Source organism: Apodemus sylvaticus, chromosome 12, assembly GCF_947179515.1.
Source record: "Apodemus sylvaticus chromosome 12, mApoSyl1.1, whole genome shotgun sequence".
Classification (NCBI taxonomy): Eukaryota; Metazoa; Chordata; class Mammalia; order Rodentia; family Muridae; genus Apodemus; species Apodemus sylvaticus.
The window spans coordinates 33874564-33895522 of NC_067483.1; the positions used below are offsets into that span (position 1 = coordinate 33874564).

Below are 20959 nucleotides of genomic sequence, written 5' to 3' on the forward strand. Positions count from 1 at the left end.
TTCAGAAGCTACTGATTGATATCTCCTGCATGAAGAAGGCGCCTGACAGTTGTGCTCGCTCAAGGCCCGATGGCTGTTCTACTTTTGAAATCAGCCCAGGAAGTATTTGTGGTTACCAGTCAGTTCTAAAGCGAGCACTTCCAACATGATAAAACATCCCCACAGGCTCAGAGCCTCCTCTCCACCCAGGCTAGTGTTGACATGTGCAGAGAACATGGTGGGGGGTAGGTGGGAGGGGAGGGGTTGGGGGGTGTTGAAGCTAGGGCATTTTGTATGATCAAATAAACCAAAAGTCTTCCCGAGTGTGTACGTGTGTGTGTGTGTGTGTGTGTGTGTGTGTGTGTGTGTATGGACACACATATATATGCACCTTGTAGAGAGTCAATGTTGACCTCAGTTGTCTTCTCAGTCATTCATCTCCTTATTTTTTGAGGCAGGATCTCACCCCACCCAGCCCTCGTTCATTTTGCTAGGCAGATTGTCTGGCCACCAAGCCCCTGTCTGCCACCCTAGTGCTGGAATTCCAAGTGCTCACAACTACACTTGGGTTTTAATGTAGGCTCTAGGAATCAAACTTGGTCCTTATACTGGCACAGCAAGCACTGCCTGACTGAGCAGTTTCCCTAGCTTCCGACTTCTGATTCTGAAGGCAGTGGTTCTCAGCCTATTGGTTGTGACCCCTTTGGGAGTTTAACAACCCTGTCACAGAGGTCACACTAGACCCTCAGAAAACACAGATGTTTACATTATTGATTCATAACAGTAGTAAAAATTACAAGTTATGACATAGCAATGAAAATAATTTTATGGTTGGGGGTCATCACGACATGAGGAGCTGTGTTAAAGGGTCCTAGCAGTAGGAAGGTTGAAGACCTAGTCAGTCTTGGAGACAGATTATGCCATAAACCAGTGGGCACACTCTTATGGGGAGCAGAGAGATTGCCTCTTAAAACATTGGAATAGGTCAGGCGATGGTGGTGCATGCCTGTAATCCCAGCAATCTGGGAGGCAGAGGCAGGCGATTTTTCCGAGTTCGAGGCCAGCCTGGTCTACAGAGTGAGTTCCAGGACAGCCAGGGCTATACAGAGAAATTCTGTTTCAAAAACAAAACAAAACAACTAATTGGAATAGGTCTCATTTTGTGTCTACTTAGATAGGATGGTAAAAACTGGATGGTAAAAGGAACATTTAATAGCTCTCAGTATTCTGACTGTATATTATACTTTCTTATGGAGATTACATATGTTAACCTCTGTTTGGGCTACATCCCAGATGAACTGAATCAAGAGAGGATCCCAAGAGCCTCTACCTTTTACAAAGCAGCCAGGTGAATGTCTAAGTGGGGTTGGCTATACAACCCTGAGCTAGTTTATCATTTGTGTGTTCTGAAGGTTTGGGATGCCAGCCAGAGTGCCCTGAGACCGCAAGTGGGAGACTTGATCTTGGCTTTCTAAATTGCAAAACAGATGAACTTCAGTTGTAACTGCTTAGTTTTCCTCCAGAGAGAATTCAGAGCTGGGTGTATGGGATCCTGGGTCTGATGAAACTGTGTATTGCATGTGAGTTGACTGTGTCCTTATTTAAGAGATAGTGAACTCATGCTAAGGTTTAAGTCTGATAAGACTCCGATGGCCATGTAGGGGTGTGTACATGTGTGTGTTTACGTGCATGTGCATATTCCCTTTCACATCTTGATTTTAACCTGGTAATCTTGATCTAGTCTAGTGTTTTGGAAGACTGTCCTATTTCTGCTGATAGCACCCAGCCTGGCTCCTCCCAGGGTAAGGCAGAGAAAGGCCCTCTTGTAGACACCAGGCATTGAACAATCATTCACTAATGGCTTTTCTCTTAATACTTAACTACTGTACCCTGTATTTAAGATAATCTTAGTGCTTTTTGTGATGGTTTTCTTTACTCTGGATCCATTTACGCTGTGACATTTATATGTATTTCTAGAGATAGTTGACAGAAGCTAGGACACTCTATGCTGATTATAAACTTCTTTTGTGGTGTCCTTGTCCTTTGGCCCTGAGTGGGAGTCTTTTGACCAGCGTCATTCCACATGGAAGAAAACTACTCACAAGTCTCTGCTGACTTCTCCACATGCTCCCCAGCTTCCCTTCCTCAAAAGGCTTTGCTAACCTCTCCTGGTGACAGTGCCTGGTTTCCTGAACCGGAAGGAAGCCAGATGACAATCCTGTTTTTTAACTGTCTGAAGAGGCTCCATCCAGATGGGATCCTTTCCCAGACTCTTGCCTGTGCCTGCTGACTTATGAGCCATGATCTTTAATTTTTTTCCATATACAAATTTTCTAACTATATTTGAATCTTTTTTATTAACATGTATCAATTATACATAATTTTCAATATCCCTTCATTCATACATATATACATTCAATATATATATAATGAATTTTGACCATAATTTCCCAGGACACCTCCCCTCAGGTCCCATTTTTCCCAATTAGACTCTTTTTTACTTTGTCTTGTGTGTGTGTGTGTGTGTGTGTGTGTGTGTGTTTGTGTGTATGTGAATGTGTGTATGAACCAGAGTTTACTTACGGTTGCTTACAGAAACACAGGTGAGGTGTTATTTACAGGAGCATAGGCACCTTACCAATGGCTACACCGTTGAAGAAACGGTCTCTTCCTTCCCTATTTAATTATTAATTTCATATTTGGCTTCTGGGAAGGATGGAGCTTTATGAGTCACCCCCCCCCCTAGAAATCATTAACTGTTTATCAATATTTAGTGCTCATGAACCCTACCATTAACCTCCCATAATCCTTTGGGATGAGGGCTGGAGAAAGGGCTTATCAGTTAAGACTGTTTGCTGCAGCTGGACATCTTTAGCTCCAAGGTTTTGGGAAACAGGAACAGGCCATCTCTGTGAGTTCCAGGCCAGCCTGGGCTAGGCGTTAGGCATTTGGGTCCCACCATATGTGGCAGGTGACTCACAGCTGCCTGTAATTCCAGCTCCAGGGTATCCAGTGGCCACCTCTGGCCTCTGTGGATCCCTATAGACTCATGGAACATGTTCCTGACTACACACACACACACACACACACACACACACAATTAAAAATAAATCTTCGCAATCCTCAAAGGAGGAGAGAGGCCTTATGAACCATCTCTCCAGCAAATATTAATTATGCAAGTCCCTTCCCCATAGACACTTGTTAGTCTTTAGGAAGGGGTGGAGTCTTAGGGAGGAATAAGCTCCTCCCCCCAACAACTGTTAGCTGCCTATCATTTCTCATACATGGGTGGGGCCTCATCTCCTACAGTAACCATTCCCTGCCTGTCAATCTTTAGAAAGGGGTGGTACCGTGTGAGCTCCTCCCCCAAGCAACTGTTAACTGCTTCTCATTTCTCAAGGATGGGCAGAGTCTTATGAGCTCCTTTCTCTTCATGATGGAATGTTGCCCAGCTTCATCTAGTCCCGGTGACAGCCCAAGAATGATGTAAGAGAGGGAGCCTGTGCAGAAGTCAGTGTTACAGTTCTGAGGCTCCACTCTCTCATCTCTCTGGGATCTCCATTGGCTTAGCATAGCCCTGCTGGGGCTGGGCTGGGCTGGGCTCGGCTGGTAGCCAGCTCCAGATGCCTTCTCTTCTCTCCTGTTCTGCTCCAAAACCTGTACAGTGCTGACCTCGAGGGTCTTCAAGGTAAAGGAGGACCCGTCCCTGTTTAAGGTGGTACCTTTCAACTGTGGTCATCGAAAGCCATCATTTGGCCCCATGGCCCGACATTTCCCATCTTTTGTCATAGCTCTCCAGTGGTGACAATCCTGGTGGAGACTAGTGCTGGAGGGGAGGCTGGAGCTATGAACCACTCACCTAACGGTGAGTGTGACACCCTCTCCAACAAAGTCATCTGGCCTGTAAATCTCCCCATGCCTGGGCCACCTTGGATTAAATGTCTTTATTTCAGGCTGAAGGGTGGGTCCCCTTTGCCCCTCATGTGAGGACCTGAGTGTGAATCTCACATACACATCTGGCAAGTATCTCAGCATCTGGGAGTTAGGAACACTGGGCCCTAGGAGACTTGCCAGATTGGCAGGTGGGTCTGGAGAAAGTGCCTGGCATCAGCCTTGGGCCTCCACAGGCACACCTGTCCACACTCGTGTTTTTGTCTGGGTTCAGGTGTATAGCCTGTGGCCTGTGGGCACCAGACATCCCAGGATAAGCATGAATGCAACCTGTCTCAGTCTGGGTTTCTATTCCTGTACAAACATCCTGACCAAGAAACAAGTTGGGGAGGAAAGGGTTTATTCAGCTTACATTTCCACACTGCTGTTCATCACCAAAGGAGGTCAGGACTGGAAATCAAGCAGGTCAGGAAGCAGGAGCTGATGCAGAGGCCATGGAGGGATGTTTCTTACTGACTTGCTTCCCCTGTCTTGCTCAGCCTGCTCTCTTATAATACCAACCCAAGAGCACCAACCCAGAGATGGTACCACCCATAAGGGGCCCTCCCCCCTTGATTACTAATTGACAAAATTCCCCACAGATGGATCTCATGGAGGCACTTCCCCAACTGAAGCTCCTTTCTCTGTGATAACTCCAGCCTGTGTCAAGTTGACACATAAAACCAGTACACAACCCAATACAAAATTGGATAATTTTTGCATGGCATAGGAGGGGGTAGGGTGGTGGTGGTGGTGGTGGTGGTGGGGGTGGTTTTGAGACAGGGTTTTATTTGTGTAGCCCTGGCTGTCCTGGCACTCACACGGTAGACCAGGGTAGCCTCAAACTCACAGAAAACTACCTGCCTCTGTTGGGATTAAAGGCATGTGCCACCACTACCAAGCCAAAATTTACTTAAAATATTATGAGATGTGTGTGTATATGTGTGTGTGTGTGTGTCCTGATTTATTTTATAACTTATTTTGTTACAACTGTATAAACTTTGTAGAAGATGAGGTCTGATGATGTGTCAGAAGGTTGGGAATGCTTTCAGAATTCTTGAGGCTGCTGTGGTTTCACTTAGTGTGGGTGGGAAGTTCTGTCAAGTGTGAATAATTTTTGGTTCTTGTGAGTGGAACTCGTGGAACATGGGGCAGTTACAGATGACAGGGTGGTGACAGCTTCGTGCTCGCTCTTGCCCCTTTTCTCTTGTCTACCTTCTAGTAAAATGTGTACCCAGGAGACTAGGAGATGAGACATTCACTCCGAAGGTGCCCTTCCCTGTCCCTTGTAAATGGAGTTCCATGATGTGAATAACTAAGCAGAGGCAGAGGAAAGCAGGGGAGACAGGAAGGAGTCAGGATCTTTGAAAACAGTGTATTTTATTTTTAAGTTACATTTATTTGTGGGTTTTTTGGGGGGGAGGGGGGTATGTGGCACTCAGAGGAAAACTTGCTGGTGGAGTGGGTCTTTTATTCCACTCTATGGATCCTGGCCATCAAACTCGGGTTACCAGCCTTGGCAAGCACCCTTACCCACTGAGCCATCTCTAGCCCTGAGAATCATTGTTAAACAAAAGTATTAGACATTTGTGGATACTCTAGAACTTTTGGGAACTTGTTTGGAACACACTGTGAAAAGCAGAGGCTTGGATCTCTAGACTCAGCCCCAGTCGCCCAAGTTCTACAGTGTTGCGTGGTTTTAAAATGCTCTGCATTTTTAGCCATAGGAAGAATAAAGTTACAAATCAAAGCTTTGGGGCATTTGCTGTGTTTAGGCTTTTTCGCCGTCTCTCTGCTGTCCTTTCCCTGTGCCTGTCCTTATGACACTGAAGACTTATAGCTTCCATAGATGGTTCCTTTGCCTGTTCATTCTCTGTTCTATAGTTTATATATGCTGTGTGTGTGTGTGTGTGTGTGTGTGTGTGTTTACGCACGTGTGTGCACCAGACGTCAGCCTTAGATGTTGTTTCTTGGTTCTGCCCATCTTGTTATAAACTTCCTTATTACTGTGTGTGCACACACATGCACCACAGCACACATGCAAAGGTCAAAGGATAACTTCATAGAGTTGCATCTCTGTTTCCACCTTTACATGAGTTCTGTATCAAATCTAGGTTGACATGACTGCACAGCGAGCATCTTCACTGCTTGACCATCTATCTGTCTGTCTCCTTGGCTTCCTATTTTTTGAGATAGGATCTCTCACTTTCCCAGGGCTTAGCCATTTGGCTAGGCTGGCTATGGAGTGAGCCCTAGGGGTCATTTATCTCCACTTTTCTGTGCTGGAACATGTATCACTGCTCCTGGCTTTTTACTGTGGGTTCTGAGGAATCAATTATAGATCCAAATGCTTGCAAAGCCATCTGAGCCATCTCCCCAGCCACAGAATTCCTTTATCTTTGGAACCTCATAGAGCCCGTAGGAAGGTCAAAGCGAGACTGTGTTGTTGAATTCTAGATAAGGTCTCCAAGAATTTCCCTTTGTATTCCAAGGATGATGGGTTTTGCTACTCTGGGAATCTGGGAGGGTTTATGCAGGAGGTGAGGTCAAGTCAAGACACTGGATATGAGTGTGGGTTTCAAAGCTAACACAGGCGAGCACAGATGGTCTGAGAAATCCTGAATGTTATTGGAGAGAATGAAGATAAAGGCAGGTCTCCTCGCCAAGGTTAAAGATAGGTAGGAAGTGATTCAGATAATAACACAGTTCTGACAGAAGCATGAACTTGCGAGTTAGAGCAGGTGGTCACCTGCAAATTGTATGATATTGTCTGTGGTGTGCAGTGTTGCTGGGTGGGGCTCTGGGTTGGTGCTGACTTCACTGCTGAAGGAATGGGTATCTCTAGCTTTAACCATGCTCTCTAGGGCCAGGGGCTGATACAAGAGATGGGACCTTCAGAGACATTAGGTAGATGTTTGAAGGACTTGCTTCATCGGAATGGTTCTCGCTTCTGTGGGCTGGGCAGTTTCTGAAATGTCCTCACCCAAGTGTCCTCTGCCAGGCAAGGTATGCCAGGAGCCACCCGGAGCAAGGCTCTTGGTTGATGCTGGGGTGCTAAGATTGGCCACATCTGATAAACGGAGGAAAATGGCGGCATGAATGTTCTGTTGCTAAGCCTGGGGTCAGCCCTTCGTGATCATACAGGGCATTTATGGATCATGGAAGACAGGGATGAAGCTGCTGTAGACCCAAGAGGCCTATTTGCTGCTGTAAATAGTGATCCAATACCAACCTTCGGATTTTGGGGTGGGGGGAGCCTATTTTTCTGATCACTGTTGGCTGAGTTCTTTCTTTTGCATGTCTGTTGCTGCTGATCATCAAGTCCTTCCAAGGGACCGAGACTAAGGGTGTTCTTCTAAGGCTTCTCTTTATCCCACGATTACTCTGAGATATAAGTGTGTCTCTAGGTGAGACTGCTGAAGTCAGAACTTATGTCTTCCTAATGGGAATCATGATGATGAATTCCAGCATGATTCACTGTGCATGCTGACAAAGTTTCTATTATTGCACACTTTTGCATTCTAGGAGAGCAAAGACTGTTCCTGGAAATTCTATAGTTGCTTATGGTTAGAGATATCAAGTACTCTGAAATTCCTCTAGCTAAGGCTTTGGACTCCAAATGTGTACCTCCCTAAGTGTCTTGATTCTTTTCCTGGACAAAGCTTGTCTCACCGTCTGTCATGTTGGGGAGGTCAGGGTGACAGAAACCTAAAGCAGCCAATCAGTCACCACCGTCCCGTCCATAGTTAGGGGCAGAACAATGGATGCCAGCTCATTTCCTCAGTTTTATACAGGTCAGGTTTCCCCCATAATTAACAAGAGTCTTCTCACATTGATCAATATATGAGATAATCCTCCTGAGGCCCCGCTCCTAGATAATTGTACATCCTGCACACTGGGTGTGCACTGTTGAAGGGTGGGACTCTGGGTTGGTGCTGACCTTACTGCTGAATGAATGTCTCTAGCTTTAACCATGCCCTCTAGGGCCAGGGGCCAGTGTGTTGACAGTGAAACAAAACCTCTCACTGAGCCAGACTAATTTCAACTAGGCTGTTTTAGTTTTTCCTTCTGTCTTTGTTTGTTTCTTTCTTTCCACTTATTTTGTATGTGTGTGTCATGTGTGTGTAGGGCATACATGTTCATTTAACCCCTAGAACACACCATCTTGGTGGTTCTGATCTTTCCAAAGCAAAGGGTGAGAAGCCTTTGACCTTCTGTCAGAGTCCTAGGCTTTGCTGTAGTTCTTGTTGATGCCTTAAACCCTGTCAAGGCCTTCATCAACCTCTCTGGTAGACTCAAGCGAGAAAGGAGAGTGGGTGGGACTTCCTGTCTGCATGGTTAGCGGTAGCTGTGTCATCAGTTCAAGATCTGTCCTGAAAAGTCAAAGAAAATTACCAGAAGGCCCTCTCTTGGGTATGGCACCTGGCTAACATGGCCTGGGAAAGTCCCCTCAGATCTGAGGTGAGTATGAGTGTAGCTTATCTAGAAGGAAGTGTTGTTTTATATACTGAGGAAATTGTTTTCAAAGTATCAGCCCAATGAGGCTGGGAACTCCGTCTTGTTCTCACTTAGTCCCCAGGGCCTGGAGACAGCAAATACTCAGTGCGTATGTACCTATAAACCACACAGAGAACGGAATGATGGAGGGTCCTGTTCTGCTGGCCACCCTTTGTGAGGTCTTAATACAGTGCCATCATTTCTCCAAGACATGGTCATGTAGCCATCAGAGTTTTTAATGGCTCTGGGTGTTTTGCCTGTGTGTTTGTCTGGGAATCATATATATGCCTGCTACCCGTGGAGACCAGAAGAGGCCAGCATACCATTTTTTTGTCATTGCCTGCCTGTTTGTTTTTCTTAATTTTCTTCTGTCTTTGTTTATTTCTTTGTTTCTGTTTTTTCTTTCTACTTATTTTGTATGTGTGTGTCATGTGCATGTAAGGGTTCAAATATGTATGTGCTTGATGCCATCCTCCACTAGATTTACTGTGGCAGAGTCTCTCACTGGAAGTCAGAGCCTGCCAATTTGTTTAGTCTTCGCTCACCAACCTGCTTGGGGAATCCCCTTTCTCCAATGTGCTGGGGTGCAGGTGGTTTGCCTACCTAATTTTACGTGTCTGGTCCTATCTATACTTGCATAGAACATAAAGTCTTTACCCACAGAGGCATCTGGAAGATTTCCCTTTTTGGGGGCGGAGACAGGATCACTTGTAAACCAAAATAGCCTGGAACTCCCCATGGAACCAAAGAGAAACTTGGATTCCTGATCCTCCTGCCTCCATCTTCTAATGGGCATTCTGAGGCTTTACATGTGCCAGGAAGTATTGTACTGCCTGAGCTATAGTCCCAGGCCTGGTCTTGATTGTCTCTGTGAGTAACCATCAGCCCCTCTGCAACTTCCCCTCAGGCCCTCCTTGCTAAGAAACCCTGGTTTAGGGAAACACTGGGCCTGTCTGCCTTTATCAAGTGTGAGATGAACACCTTCAAATTGAAACTCTGCCCTAGAAACGTTTCATTTTGCCTCATAACGGCAGTGAAAGTGAGAAACACAGATAAGCAGGCACTTGGGTGCCTCGGGCTTCCTGTGCAGCAGGCAGGCAAGCCTGTGAGGTGCAGCAGGCAGGCGAGCCTGTGAGGTGCAGCCTTTGCTCCAGATAGCTAAGGCAAGAGTGGGGGGGAGTGTTGGAGGGTGAAGCTTAGTGATAGAACAGATACTGAGCGTGCGCTCTGGCTTTGAGCTCAGACAGCTCCAACATAAAGCTAGAAAAAACGGATACCAGCTGTGCCTCTGGCACCTCTCTCTCTCTGTGGTTCGGAATGGCACCTGGCAGAGCCATTTACCCTGGAACAACAATGGTGAAATCCAGCCATGCTTAAATAACACAGGACCATCCCGCCTGTCCTTAACACTCTCTGAGGGCACATCCTCTGTCTTGAACAGCTCCGAAGCTGTACGCACAAATTTTGCACCAAGCCCGTAATGACTTTCTAAGCTCAAGTTATCAAGTTATTTGCACCAAGTGCAAAGTCGTCACAGGACCCTGCCCACCCTCCCCACCCCCACACGCATGGTTTTGGCTGATATTTGGTGACATATCCTTCCATCTCCTCCATACCTTGCAAAACAAGCTTCCTGTTTTGAACTAGGTCTCAAAGGGGAGCAGCCCTCGTACACCTGTGTCCACACACTCAGATGCATACTTCCCTCAGTGTATTTGTACAGCTTTCAGTTGTTGTACCAGACTTCTCCTGTGGGCTCCCAGGTCCCAAACATCAGCCTAAAGTGTTGACTTGGCACATTAGGCCAAGAAGCGAGCGGGCACCTGGCGGAGCACTACCTCAGGACAATGACAGATCCTGATTGTTGTGTTTTGTTTCGACCACATTGCTAACTGTCCTCGTCCTCCTCCTCCACAGCAGAATGGAAGCCCGGCAAGGAAATCAGCTGACTCAGGAGCCGGAGTGAGAGGCACGCACTCTCCGCCCCAGCCAGCCTGCACCATGAACTTGCCATCCCCTTCTGCTTGTTGAGAGCCTAGGGAATGGTACATTGCTAGAGAGAGATGGCTTTCTTTTCTCCCTGGAAGTTGTCCTCTCAGAAGCTGGGCTTTTTCCTGGTGACTTTTGGCTTCATCTGGGGGATGATGCTTTTGCACTTCACGATCCAGCAGCGAACTCAGCCCGAGAGCAGCTCCATGCTGCGGGAGCAGATCCTCGACCTCAGCAAAAGGTACATTAAGGCACTGGCAGAAGAGAACAGGAACGTGGTGGACGGACCATACGCCGGCGTCATGACAGCCTATGGTGAGTGAGGGGACATGGGGGGGGGATGGTTTGCTCCACTGAGCATGCGTAAGCTTTGGAGGGACCCCAGAAGTTCCCACACGTGGGCTTGGTATGTTTTCCTGGGCGGTGGTTACAGTTCTTTTTGTATGGTCATCATTTTCATATGTGTATTTCTATGTGAGTGTGGGTGAGCCTGGGCTAGAAGTCAGCGGATAACCTCAGCTGTGAGTCCTTACAGTTTTACCTCGTCTGCAACAAAAATCTCTTGTTGGCAGCTGCATGCCAGGCTAGCTGCCTCATGGACTTCGGAGGGGTTATCTTGTCCCTGCCGTCCATCTCTGGCCAGGCACACTGGGATCCTATTTGTATGTGGCGGTGTCTGGCTTTATGTGGACTCCAGGGATCTGAGCTCGGGTCCTTACCCTTGTCCTGCAAGCTCTTTTACTCGTGGAGCCAACTCCCCAGCCCATAGCCATAGCTTTAGAATGCTAAAGCAAGAGCCTGGAGGTGGTGGCGCACACCTTTAATCCCAGCACTTGGGAGGCAGAGGCAGGCAGATTTCTGAGTTCGAGGCCAGCCTGGTTGGTCTACAGAGTGAGTTCCAGGACAGCCAGGGCTATACAGTAAAACCCTGTCTCAGAAAAAGAAAGGAAGGAAAGAAGGAAGAAAGGAAGGAAGGAAGAAAGGAAGAAGGGAAGGGAAGGGAAAGGAAGGGAAAAGAAGGAAGGGAAAAGAAAGGAAAAGAAAAGAAAAGAAAAGAAAAGAAAAGAAAAGAAAAGAAAAGAAAAGCACCCGAGCTCTCTGGCTTGTATTTGCAGCCAGTCCACACCCTGTCAACATATTTCTAGGCTGTGCTCACAGGAGTGTGTTCAGGGAGTGCAAACAAACATTTTCATTATCTGTCCTTAAACAAAATGTAATTAGATACAGTGGGGAGGAAGATGTTTCGGTTGCCGTCAAGGTCAGCGTTGAGCTAATGAACTGCCCTGAACCATTAATGTTTGATTTCCCAGACTTTATTGCTTTTGTCTTTAACTGTGCTCAACTCCAAAAGAAAAACATTTCTCCTACTCATTGCTCATTTTCAGGTACCTGTGCTTTTGAAAGCATCACAGGAGGGCTGGGAGTAGAGCTTGGCTTGCCTAGCACGCATGGCTGGGCATGGTGGCACATGCCTGAAACCCCAGCATGGTGGTGCTAATGTCAGGAAGACCAGATGTTCAGGGCCATCCTCATCTATGTAGGATATTTGAGGCTGGCCTGGGCTACATGAGACACTGTTTAAGTAGATATATAAAATAATTATGTAAAACCTATCTTACTTTCTTAGTAAAAGTTATGATTAATTTAGAAAAAAATTGAAGGCAGAGGCAGGAAAACAAAAGAGAAAAACCACATCAAAGTGTCTTCTGTGCAATATACACAATTAGCATTTAGTGTATAACTTTGCAATAGATTTTTTCTGTATTATTCTTTATTATTCTTGTTGTATATGCATTTGCATTCATATATCTGGGTGCATGCAGCCCTGGGCAGAGTGGAGCCCAGAGGACAGCCTGCAGGAGCTGGTTCCCTCGTTCTACCACACAGGGATGGAACTCCAGTCAGGCTGGCATGGCAAGTGCCTGCACTCTCTGCGCCATCTTGTCTGGCCCCAATGGTGCCAGGATGCACATACAGACACTCACAAATGAACATCACAAGTGGAATTTGGGTCAGAGTGTCTTAGTGACTCCGCCTTCCAGGATGTGCTGTGGTCACTGAGGACCCAGAATGACCTGGTTTTCTAGGGGGTGAGCTCTTGTTAGTTGTCAAAGGGGAAACCCAGCCATCAGACCCAGTCCTCAGTGGGCCTGGTATTTGGGACTTATGCTGGGGTGGTGTCAGAGAGCTGGTGCTCGGGTCTGCAGCCTGGTCAAAGACATGCTGTCAATCAGAGCACGTGAAGCTGGAGGCTTGAACAGCTGGAGTACAGACACGGGCAATCATCCGCTCTGCAGACCTTGGTTCTACAGTGTATGTGTCTATGAAGAAAAGGTGGCTACAGCTCAGGGGCTCCGATGTTCTCAGTTCTTAGGATCAGAATGGACATACATACTGTCTGCTTTGAATGTATCTCTTCAGGATTTATTAGCAATAATCTTGGGGGGATGTGTGTATGGCTCAGTTGGTGAAGTGCTTGCCAAACAACCACAAGGACCTGAGTTTGATTCCTCAGTAGCCATGTAAAGAGTAGTCAGTTTTACTAGGCACTGGCTTTTCACATGTCTAAATAAAAATGCCTTTTTAAATGTAATGTGTTAAAACCCTGAAGCTCCGTTCTGTGTGCCACTGTCCACAACAAGCACTAGGTACCCAACCACACAAGACAAATGACGCATTGCCTTGACCTACATTGTCTATCGGTCTCAAAGATCAGTTACCACCAGAGAGGACAGAACAGCCCAGAATGTTAGTGTTGCATAAATGTGATGTGGGCTGTGATAGGTGCTGCCTTCAAGGTTTTCATTCTCTATGTAGCTTGTATATGTTTGTCCAGAAAGGACAGCAACCTAGCAGGCGTTTCTGTAAATACAGCTCATCAAACATTTTTCATAGGCAACACAAACACATGGGTTATATATTTATAGACATGTGGTTTATCATATGTTGCTAAATAACTCAGAGTATAGACTTTCTCAGTAGTCTAGAAAAAATACACCTGGTCTTAGCCTTTTAGCCGTGTGTGTGTGTGTGTGTGTGTGTGTGTGCAATATAAAGGGAAACTAGGAAATCAATTACAAGAGGTCCTTAGGACCTGTATTCAATTTCTAGAAACCATTATAAAAAAATTCCAAGCGTCGTTGATGTGCTTCTTATAATCCCAGCACTCGAGAGGAGAGGCCTGGCTAGCCAACTAAGCCTACTTGCTGAGTTCTAGACCCTGTGTCAAACAAAAACAAGTTGGATGATGTTTGAGGAATGATAGTTGAGGGTATTCTCTGCCTTCCTCTACCTGCACATGTATGTACCCATATACACAAGTATACACAAGTGTATTTATAAACACACACACACACACACACACACACACATACACACACATACGTTTGTCATCACAGGACATTATGTCTCTAAAGAGCCTAGAGGAGTTATTTATTCCAGTTCTTCCCATTTTGAGATGAGCCTTAGTGAAGTAATGGCAATCTTTCCCTTCATACCAGCAAACAATGAAATAGGAGTCTTCAGCAAGTCTGACATGCTATCGTCCCACCAAGTTGACATGCCAATAAAAGTGGGTTTTGGAGCTGAGTTTCTGGAACTTACTAGAGTGTGCGCACTTGAGGTATTTGGGACCATCCTGTGGTGAGGTCTACTGAGACAGGGTTTCCTGGTTCTGTGGATGTTTTAGGTTAGATAAATCTACTTCAGTATAATTTTACTTACATGGTGTTTTAATTGTCTTCTGTTGTTGTTTTGGCCAAAAGTTGCACTCTGACCAAAGGCGACTTAGGGAAGGAAAGAATTTATTTGGCTTACACTTCCAGCTCAGAGTCCTGTCTGCCATTGAGGGAAGCGGAGGCAGGAAGCTGACTTGATCCCTGGCTCCCTCCTCCTTTGGTAGCTTAATTATACAGCTTAGGACTTCCTCTTGGGGGGGTGGTGATTAGGACCTCCTCTTGTGGCTTGGTGGGGGGGAGAGAGAAAGGAATGTGGGGTGAGAGGGACAAAGAGAAGGAGAAGAGACAAGAGGAGAGGAGAGGAGAGGAGAGGAGAGTTTTATTTGAAACTTTTGTCAGGCCATGATAGGCTGTTACAAAGATCACTTTTTTTTTATTTGATATATTCTTTATTTACATTTCAAGTGATTTCCCCATGCACGCCTATAATCCCAGCATCCTGGGAGGCAGAGGCAGGCAGATTTCTGAGTTCAAAGCCAGCTTGGTCTACAGAGTGAGTTCCCGGACAGGCAGGGCTACACAGAGAAACCCTGTCTTGGAAAAAAAAACCCAAATCCAGAAAAAAAAAAAAAACCCAAAACAAAACAAGTGATTTTCCCTTTCCTGATACCCCCCTCCCCAAAAGTCCCATAAGCCCTCTTCCCTCCACCGGTTCCCCAATCCACCCCTTCCCACTTCCCTGTTCTGGTATTCCCCTACACTGCTCTACTGAGCCTTTCCAGGACCAGGGGCCACTCCTTCCTTCTTCTTGGGCATCATTTGATATGTGAATTGTGCCTTGGGTATTCTAAGCTAGGCTAATATCCACTTATCAGTGAGTGCATACCATGAGTGTTCTTTTGAGACTGGGTTACCTCACTTAAAGATCACTAGCACACGTAATATAAGCTTTTAACAGAAGATACCAGTAGACTCTCCCTAGTTTTGACAAATATGATGATTGATAATAAATGTATTCTAAAATAGGTAACTGCCGGGTGTTGGTGGCGCACACCTGTAATCCCAGCACTTGGGAGGCAGAGGCAGGTGGATTTCTGAGTTCGAGGCCAGACTGGTCTACAGAGTGAGTTCCAGGGCAGCCAGGGCTACAAAGAGAAGCCCTGTCTTCAAAAACTCAAAAAAAAAAAAAAAAAAAAAAAAAAAGAAGTAAAATAGGTAACTGGTGTGTTTGTTTGTTGAGTCTTGAGTTTGGCACCCTCACTGTTTCTTTGGTTTGGGATTTTACACACTGGCAACTAAGTAGCAGGGTGGTGTTAGCAAGGGTGTGATCTAGTGCCAGTCCTGAGAAGCCTGGAGAGACATCCTGGTGACCCCCACCTCTCCTTGAATTTTCCACTGCTGGTGACATTGACAGGTAGCTAGCTCTGGTGGGTAGAAGCAGGAAGATCAGGAGTTCAGAGTCACTTTTGTCTACATGGGAATTTGGGGGGCCAGCCTGGGCTACATGAGATCCTGTCTCAGGTAAGATACTGAAACTTTGGGATGTTGTACAGCTTAGATGGACTGTGCGGGTCATCTACCTGCATATTCTTCATTATCTGCCACAGACACAGACCATGTTTGGTGGGCTGCCGAGATATTTTCCCCGAAAGAATAAACAATTGGGCCTATGTATTGAAGATCTGTGTTTAACCTAAAAAGATCCTATTAGTTGTCTGAAATAAGATTTTCATGAATGAAGGGATTTGGTAGAGTAGATGGGAAGAGAGAGAGAGGGGGGGGGTATGTGTTATGTACATATACCCAAATGCATTATGTGCATGTATGAAATTGTCAGAGTATAGGAGAGTGACAGACCTCTCCTCCCATTCCCATTTCGGAAGAGTCAGAGGATCTTGGTATACTATAAATAGAACTTCAGTGTTTGACGAATTTTAATAGTTGATTTTTAAGTGATGCCTACTTCATTATAATCCCATTTATAGATCTTAGAACAGTGTTGAGCAAGGTTCATGGGCTAAATTCAGGGCGCTGCTTCCTGGTATAAATAAAGTTTTATTGGAACACGGCCACTCTGAATTGTTTATAACAGATTCAACTACTCAGAAACATGGAGCTACCACCATTCATTTCACAACTGAAGCTTCTGAAACCTCCAGATTCCTCCTCCTCCAGTCACCTTAGCCCGTTCTCTGGTCACGCCCACTAGGGATTCAGCAACTACCCAGGATTCTTTTGATGCAAGAAAGTCAGCAACCTACAGCCTGTGGCGGAATCCTCCTTGCTGCCCAATTTTGTAAAGAAAGCTTATGAGAGAGAATACAAGTGGTGTCCTAGTCTCTGGAGGAGATGGGTGAGGCTGTGTCCAAGGACATACCTTTGGGCCTCAGCCTAGTCCACTGTTATTTTAACACAAAATCTGTATGTGACAGGAATGTTATCTCCATGTCAGCAACCTTTGCAGTACAGGTCAATTGTTCTGGAATTCTCAATTTGCGCATGAGAGGCTTCAACCTCTGCCATCCACGAAGAGCTCCTTTCTACCCACGGTCCGCACAGCTTTCTCTGTCTTTCTATCTTGCTTTGGTTTTTTAAGGAAGAAGGAACAGAAAGCAGAATGGAGAGAGACCTCTGAGCTCCTTTTGGGACTGGTTCATTCAAATGGCTGCTGGAAAGTCCCCGGCAGCCTGTGCAGAACAGCGGGGCATTCATCCTTGCATGCAGGGGTGCGGGCTCCTGCCTCCCGGCCACGCCTGCTTACCTCAGGCTCACAGAGCACGGGCTGGGCCTGTCCGGGGTCAGAGTTGTTGTCATTCACATCAGTCAATGGTGTTTTTGTTTCTGAGGTGACCCAATCTTTTCCGGGCTGCCTGACCTACATTCTCAACCCCAGTGGTGCTCTCTTACTGAAGGCCAGACCTGGGCCACTTCCATGCTCTTATTTTGAGAATTCAGCACAGTGCTGTCCCCTCTGCAGACCAGCTACATGTGAGTGACCCCGTCTTCTCCTCCTGCCTCACTAGACACTGTTGCACTTTACTCCAGAGGCGTTCCTAGTTCAGACTAACACAGCTCGAGCTTCTTCTAGGTCACTCCTGCCCACAGAGCACTTTCCTGGTCTCTCTTGGCCTCCCGGTTCGGTGGCCTGTTTTGTCTTGGATTCTGCTGGCTTCTGCTTGCTGAATTTTTCTAGGCCCAAACTGTCCATTTGACCAGCTCTCACCCTTAGAGACTGGCTTGTTGTCAGGGTCCATCTCTGCTGACTGTTGTGTCTGAAGCAGCTTTCGTGCTTATGGTGGGTGGGAGAAGGATTCTTCTACGCCCTTGGAGGCCCTGCCCTTCATAATAGCAGGGGATTGTCAGAGAGCAATTACTTCTTCCTTGAAGAAAAATGGTAAAGGGGGGATTTGGTTTATAAAAAAATAAACAGATAAAAGTCCTGGAGGGGTCAGAGAGATGGCTCAGAAATTAAATTTTCTGTTCTTCCAACATCCTCACTTGGTGGCTTAACCCCAGCTCCAGAGGATCCAGGGTCTCCGTCTGGCCTCTGAAGACACCTGCACTCAAGTGTACATGCCTACACCTATGCATACACACCTATGCACACACATATACACGCACACAGGCACCTTTAAAATAAAAATCCCCAAGGGACTTGTTTGCCTGGGGTGGCGAGAGAAGCCACCTCTCCTGGAATGTGTCTTTTAATTAGTGTATTTGAATTATCATACAGACTATTAGGTTTCATTAGGATAGTTTCAAACAAAGTTTGGTTGTGCTGGTTCTCCTCCACTCTTCTTCCTCTTCTGTTTCCCTTTGACCCTCCCATCCCCTACCCCACAGCCTCCTTCCTGCCTTCAGGTCCCCTGTGTCTGTTGCCCTTCCCCCATCCTCAACACCTTCTCCCCTCCATGATCCCCTTTCCAGTTTCATCCTCTCCCCCGCCACACACACACATACATACATACATACATACATACATACACACACACACACACACACACACACACACACACACACACACACACACATATACGTTAAAAGTTAGGCTCTGTATTTGGGGGAAGACATAGTATTTGTCTCTCTGAGTCTGCATCACCTCACTTAATACATTAATATCCAGATCCACCACTTACTGCCCCACGATTTCCATCTTCTTTACAGCTGAATGGATGAAATCTCCTCGCGTATGTACTGCCTGGTTTCATTATCTGTTCATGTGTTGATAGACACTAATAAACAGGGCCATGCAAGTGTCTGGGATAGCGTCCTGGGAGTGTTTGTGTGGCTGAAGGACAGAAGGACATTTGGGCCGAGCATGCACAACAGGAGACAGATGCACACTAGGGAGACTGGAGGGCCAGGAAGGCAAAGCCCAGTGTGAATGTGTCATCGAGGAGATAGTGCTGTGGAAAGGAATGCTAGAGGCACCCCTGGTGCCCCTTGGAGGACTGCATGGTGGTGACAGTCAGGGGAGGGAGTCAGCTCTGGGCTTTGGGCAGCCGCCTGGACTGAGCAGCCCCTAAGTGCTTTGGGCTGGTGATGCCTCTCTAGTCTGGATACATATATGTGTGTGTGTGTGTGGGGGGGGGGGGGGCTTCACCCTGCACTGCACATCCCCAGGTGACTTTCTGAGCTGCACATAAGAGCTTTTACAAGGCTTCTCTTTCCGTTGTCCCAGGAGAAAAAAATAAAAAGGTGAAACAAAGTTGCAAGTCTTGAAAAGTGCCCCCTCCCTTTATCTTCTTGCCTCTGTTGTTACAAATAGGACAAAGGGAACTGTCACGTGAGGGCTAGGGCTTTTGTGGAGTCTCCTGGGAAACCACCATGGTAGAAGCAGATAGTCCTTGCCCTTGAAGGAAAAATACATTGTTACTGCAGTAAGACTGGTAGGAGGGAGATAGGCTGCAGAACCGGTCTCAGGAGGCCTTGCTCTCTCTCTCCAAGGATACAGCTGGTCTGGTTTAGGGAAGGACTGTTTGGCACCCTGGGAACCTAAAAATGGACCTCCTTGCGGGCTTGGGGGGCTTCCTGCTGTGTTGTGCTGGGCATTCAGCCACACAGTTCTGTCAGAGGGAGGGCAAGCCCTGGAGCACATCAGCCCAGGATGAAGATGAGGAGGCAGCCAGCATGGTGTGTGTGTGTGTGTTGTGTATGTGTGTGTATAAGTGCATGTATGTGTGGTGTGTATGTGTATAAGTGCATGTGTGTGTGGTGTGTATGTGTGTATATGTGTATAAGTTCATGTGTGTGTGGTGTGTATGTGTGTATATGTATATAAGTTCATGTGTGTGTGGTGTGTATGTGTGTAAGTGCATGTGTGTGTGGTGTGTATGTGTGTGTATGTGTGTGAGTGCATGTGTATGTGAGTTTGTATGTGTGTGTAAGAGAGACAGAGACAGAAAATGAATATGGGGCCCACCCTTCTCCCTGTGGTGGAGCCTTTTCCCCCCACACTGGGCTTGAGGAAGGGATGAACCTCAGGGCCCTTCTCCTTACTTGGTGTTCAGAGCCTCCCATGGCCCTGTCTCTTTTCACACCTGTGTCAGCATGCCTTTGTCCTCTCAGAATAAGCCTGACAGACCTCATAGGACAGTGCTCCAGCCTGCAGGAGTTCCCTGCCTTCCTCACTCTCGTTTTGGGTCTTGGATTGGTGAATTCCAATGATCTGGCTGCTGTCTCTTCTTTACCCCCTCCTCTCACTCACTCTCAGTTTCTGAGAAGTCTACGGGGCCTCCTCACAGGAGGGCCTCACCACAGTGCGCCTCATCCTTCCTCACTTCAGGCCACCTGCCAGCATGAATCCGGTTGTTCAGACAGGCCATCCTCCTCAGCCAACCTCCTCAGCCATCCTCCTCATCCTCCTCAGCCATCCTCCTCATCCTCCTCAGCCATCCTCCTCAGCCATCCTCCTCATCCTCCTCAGCCATCCTCCTCAGCCATCCTCCTCAGCCATCCTTCTCAGCCATCCTCCTCAGCCATCCTCCTCAGCCATCCTCCTCAGCCATCCTCCTCAGCCATCCTCCTCAGCCATCCTCCTCAGCCATCCTCCTCAGCCATCCTCCTCAGCCATCCTTCTCAGCCATCCTCCTCAGCCATCCTCCTCAGCCATCCTCCTCAGCCATCCTCCTCAGCCATCCTCCTCAGCCATCCTTCTCAGCCATCCTCCTCAGCCATCCTCCTCAGCCTTGTAACAGACAGCAGACACTCCTGGTCTCTGTTTCCAGGCTTTGCCGAGCACATCGTGGGAGCTAGAAATGAATAGTGGCACCCCATCCCCCCTCACCACAGGTTCTGTGTCTGTGTGGTGTTTTGGCAACTGGGTTGAGCTACAGTCCTGTTTTTAGCAAGGCAGGAAGTAGAAGAAATTCCATGTAGACTCCACATCCAGGATGCTCCAGGTAGCTATTATGGGTGATCTTGATGTAGCAACTGTTTATTGTCAAAAGCCTGCAGGGACCGTTTCCATGTGGGTTGGGAGGTGAGCCTGCTCCATGCCAGATGTGTGACTTTGGACAAGCGATGAGCCTCAGGCTGTAGTGGATGTGACCTCCCTCAGCTCACGGCACAGCCATAGGGATCAGAGGGGACAGCATTTATCCCCACACCAGACAGGGTGGGAAATGTTTATTACTGTTACCACCCACAGCAACCTGGTTGAACCTCCATTAGTTAGTTACCTAGTCGCGGGCCTGAAGGGCAGGCATGCTCAACCTTTGGATTCTGTGAGTGCCCTGGTTTCTGTTGCTGTGAAAAAACACCGAGTCCAAAAGCAACTCAGGGGAGGAAAGGATTTATTTCAACTCCAGGTTACATCATTGAAGGAAGTGGACTTAGAAACTAAGGGATTGCCTAGCGGAGCATTCGGAGAGCTTTGGGTCTAAGCA

The 20959-nt window shown here is 47.0% G+C and overlaps 1 protein-coding gene across 4 annotated transcripts in view; it reads left to right on the forward strand.

Annotated features, from left to right (window-relative positions):
- Positions 1–20959, forward strand: part of Mgat5 (alpha-1,6-mannosylglycoprotein 6-beta-N-acetylglucosaminyltransferase) — a 293176-nt gene that overhangs the window by 97953 nt on the left and 174264 nt on the right. For 2 of the 4 annotated variants that reach the window (XM_052199815.1, XM_052199816.1), the window contains exon 3: positions 10324–10710. In XM_052199815.1, coding sequence (XP_052055775.1) covers positions 10470–10710 — 241 coding nt within the window. In that variant the 5' untranslated portion in view covers positions 10324–10469. The remainder of the gene's footprint in view (positions 1–10323; positions 10711–20959) is intronic. The other 2 variants (XM_052199817.1, XM_052199818.1) reach the window with 1 other exon arrangement.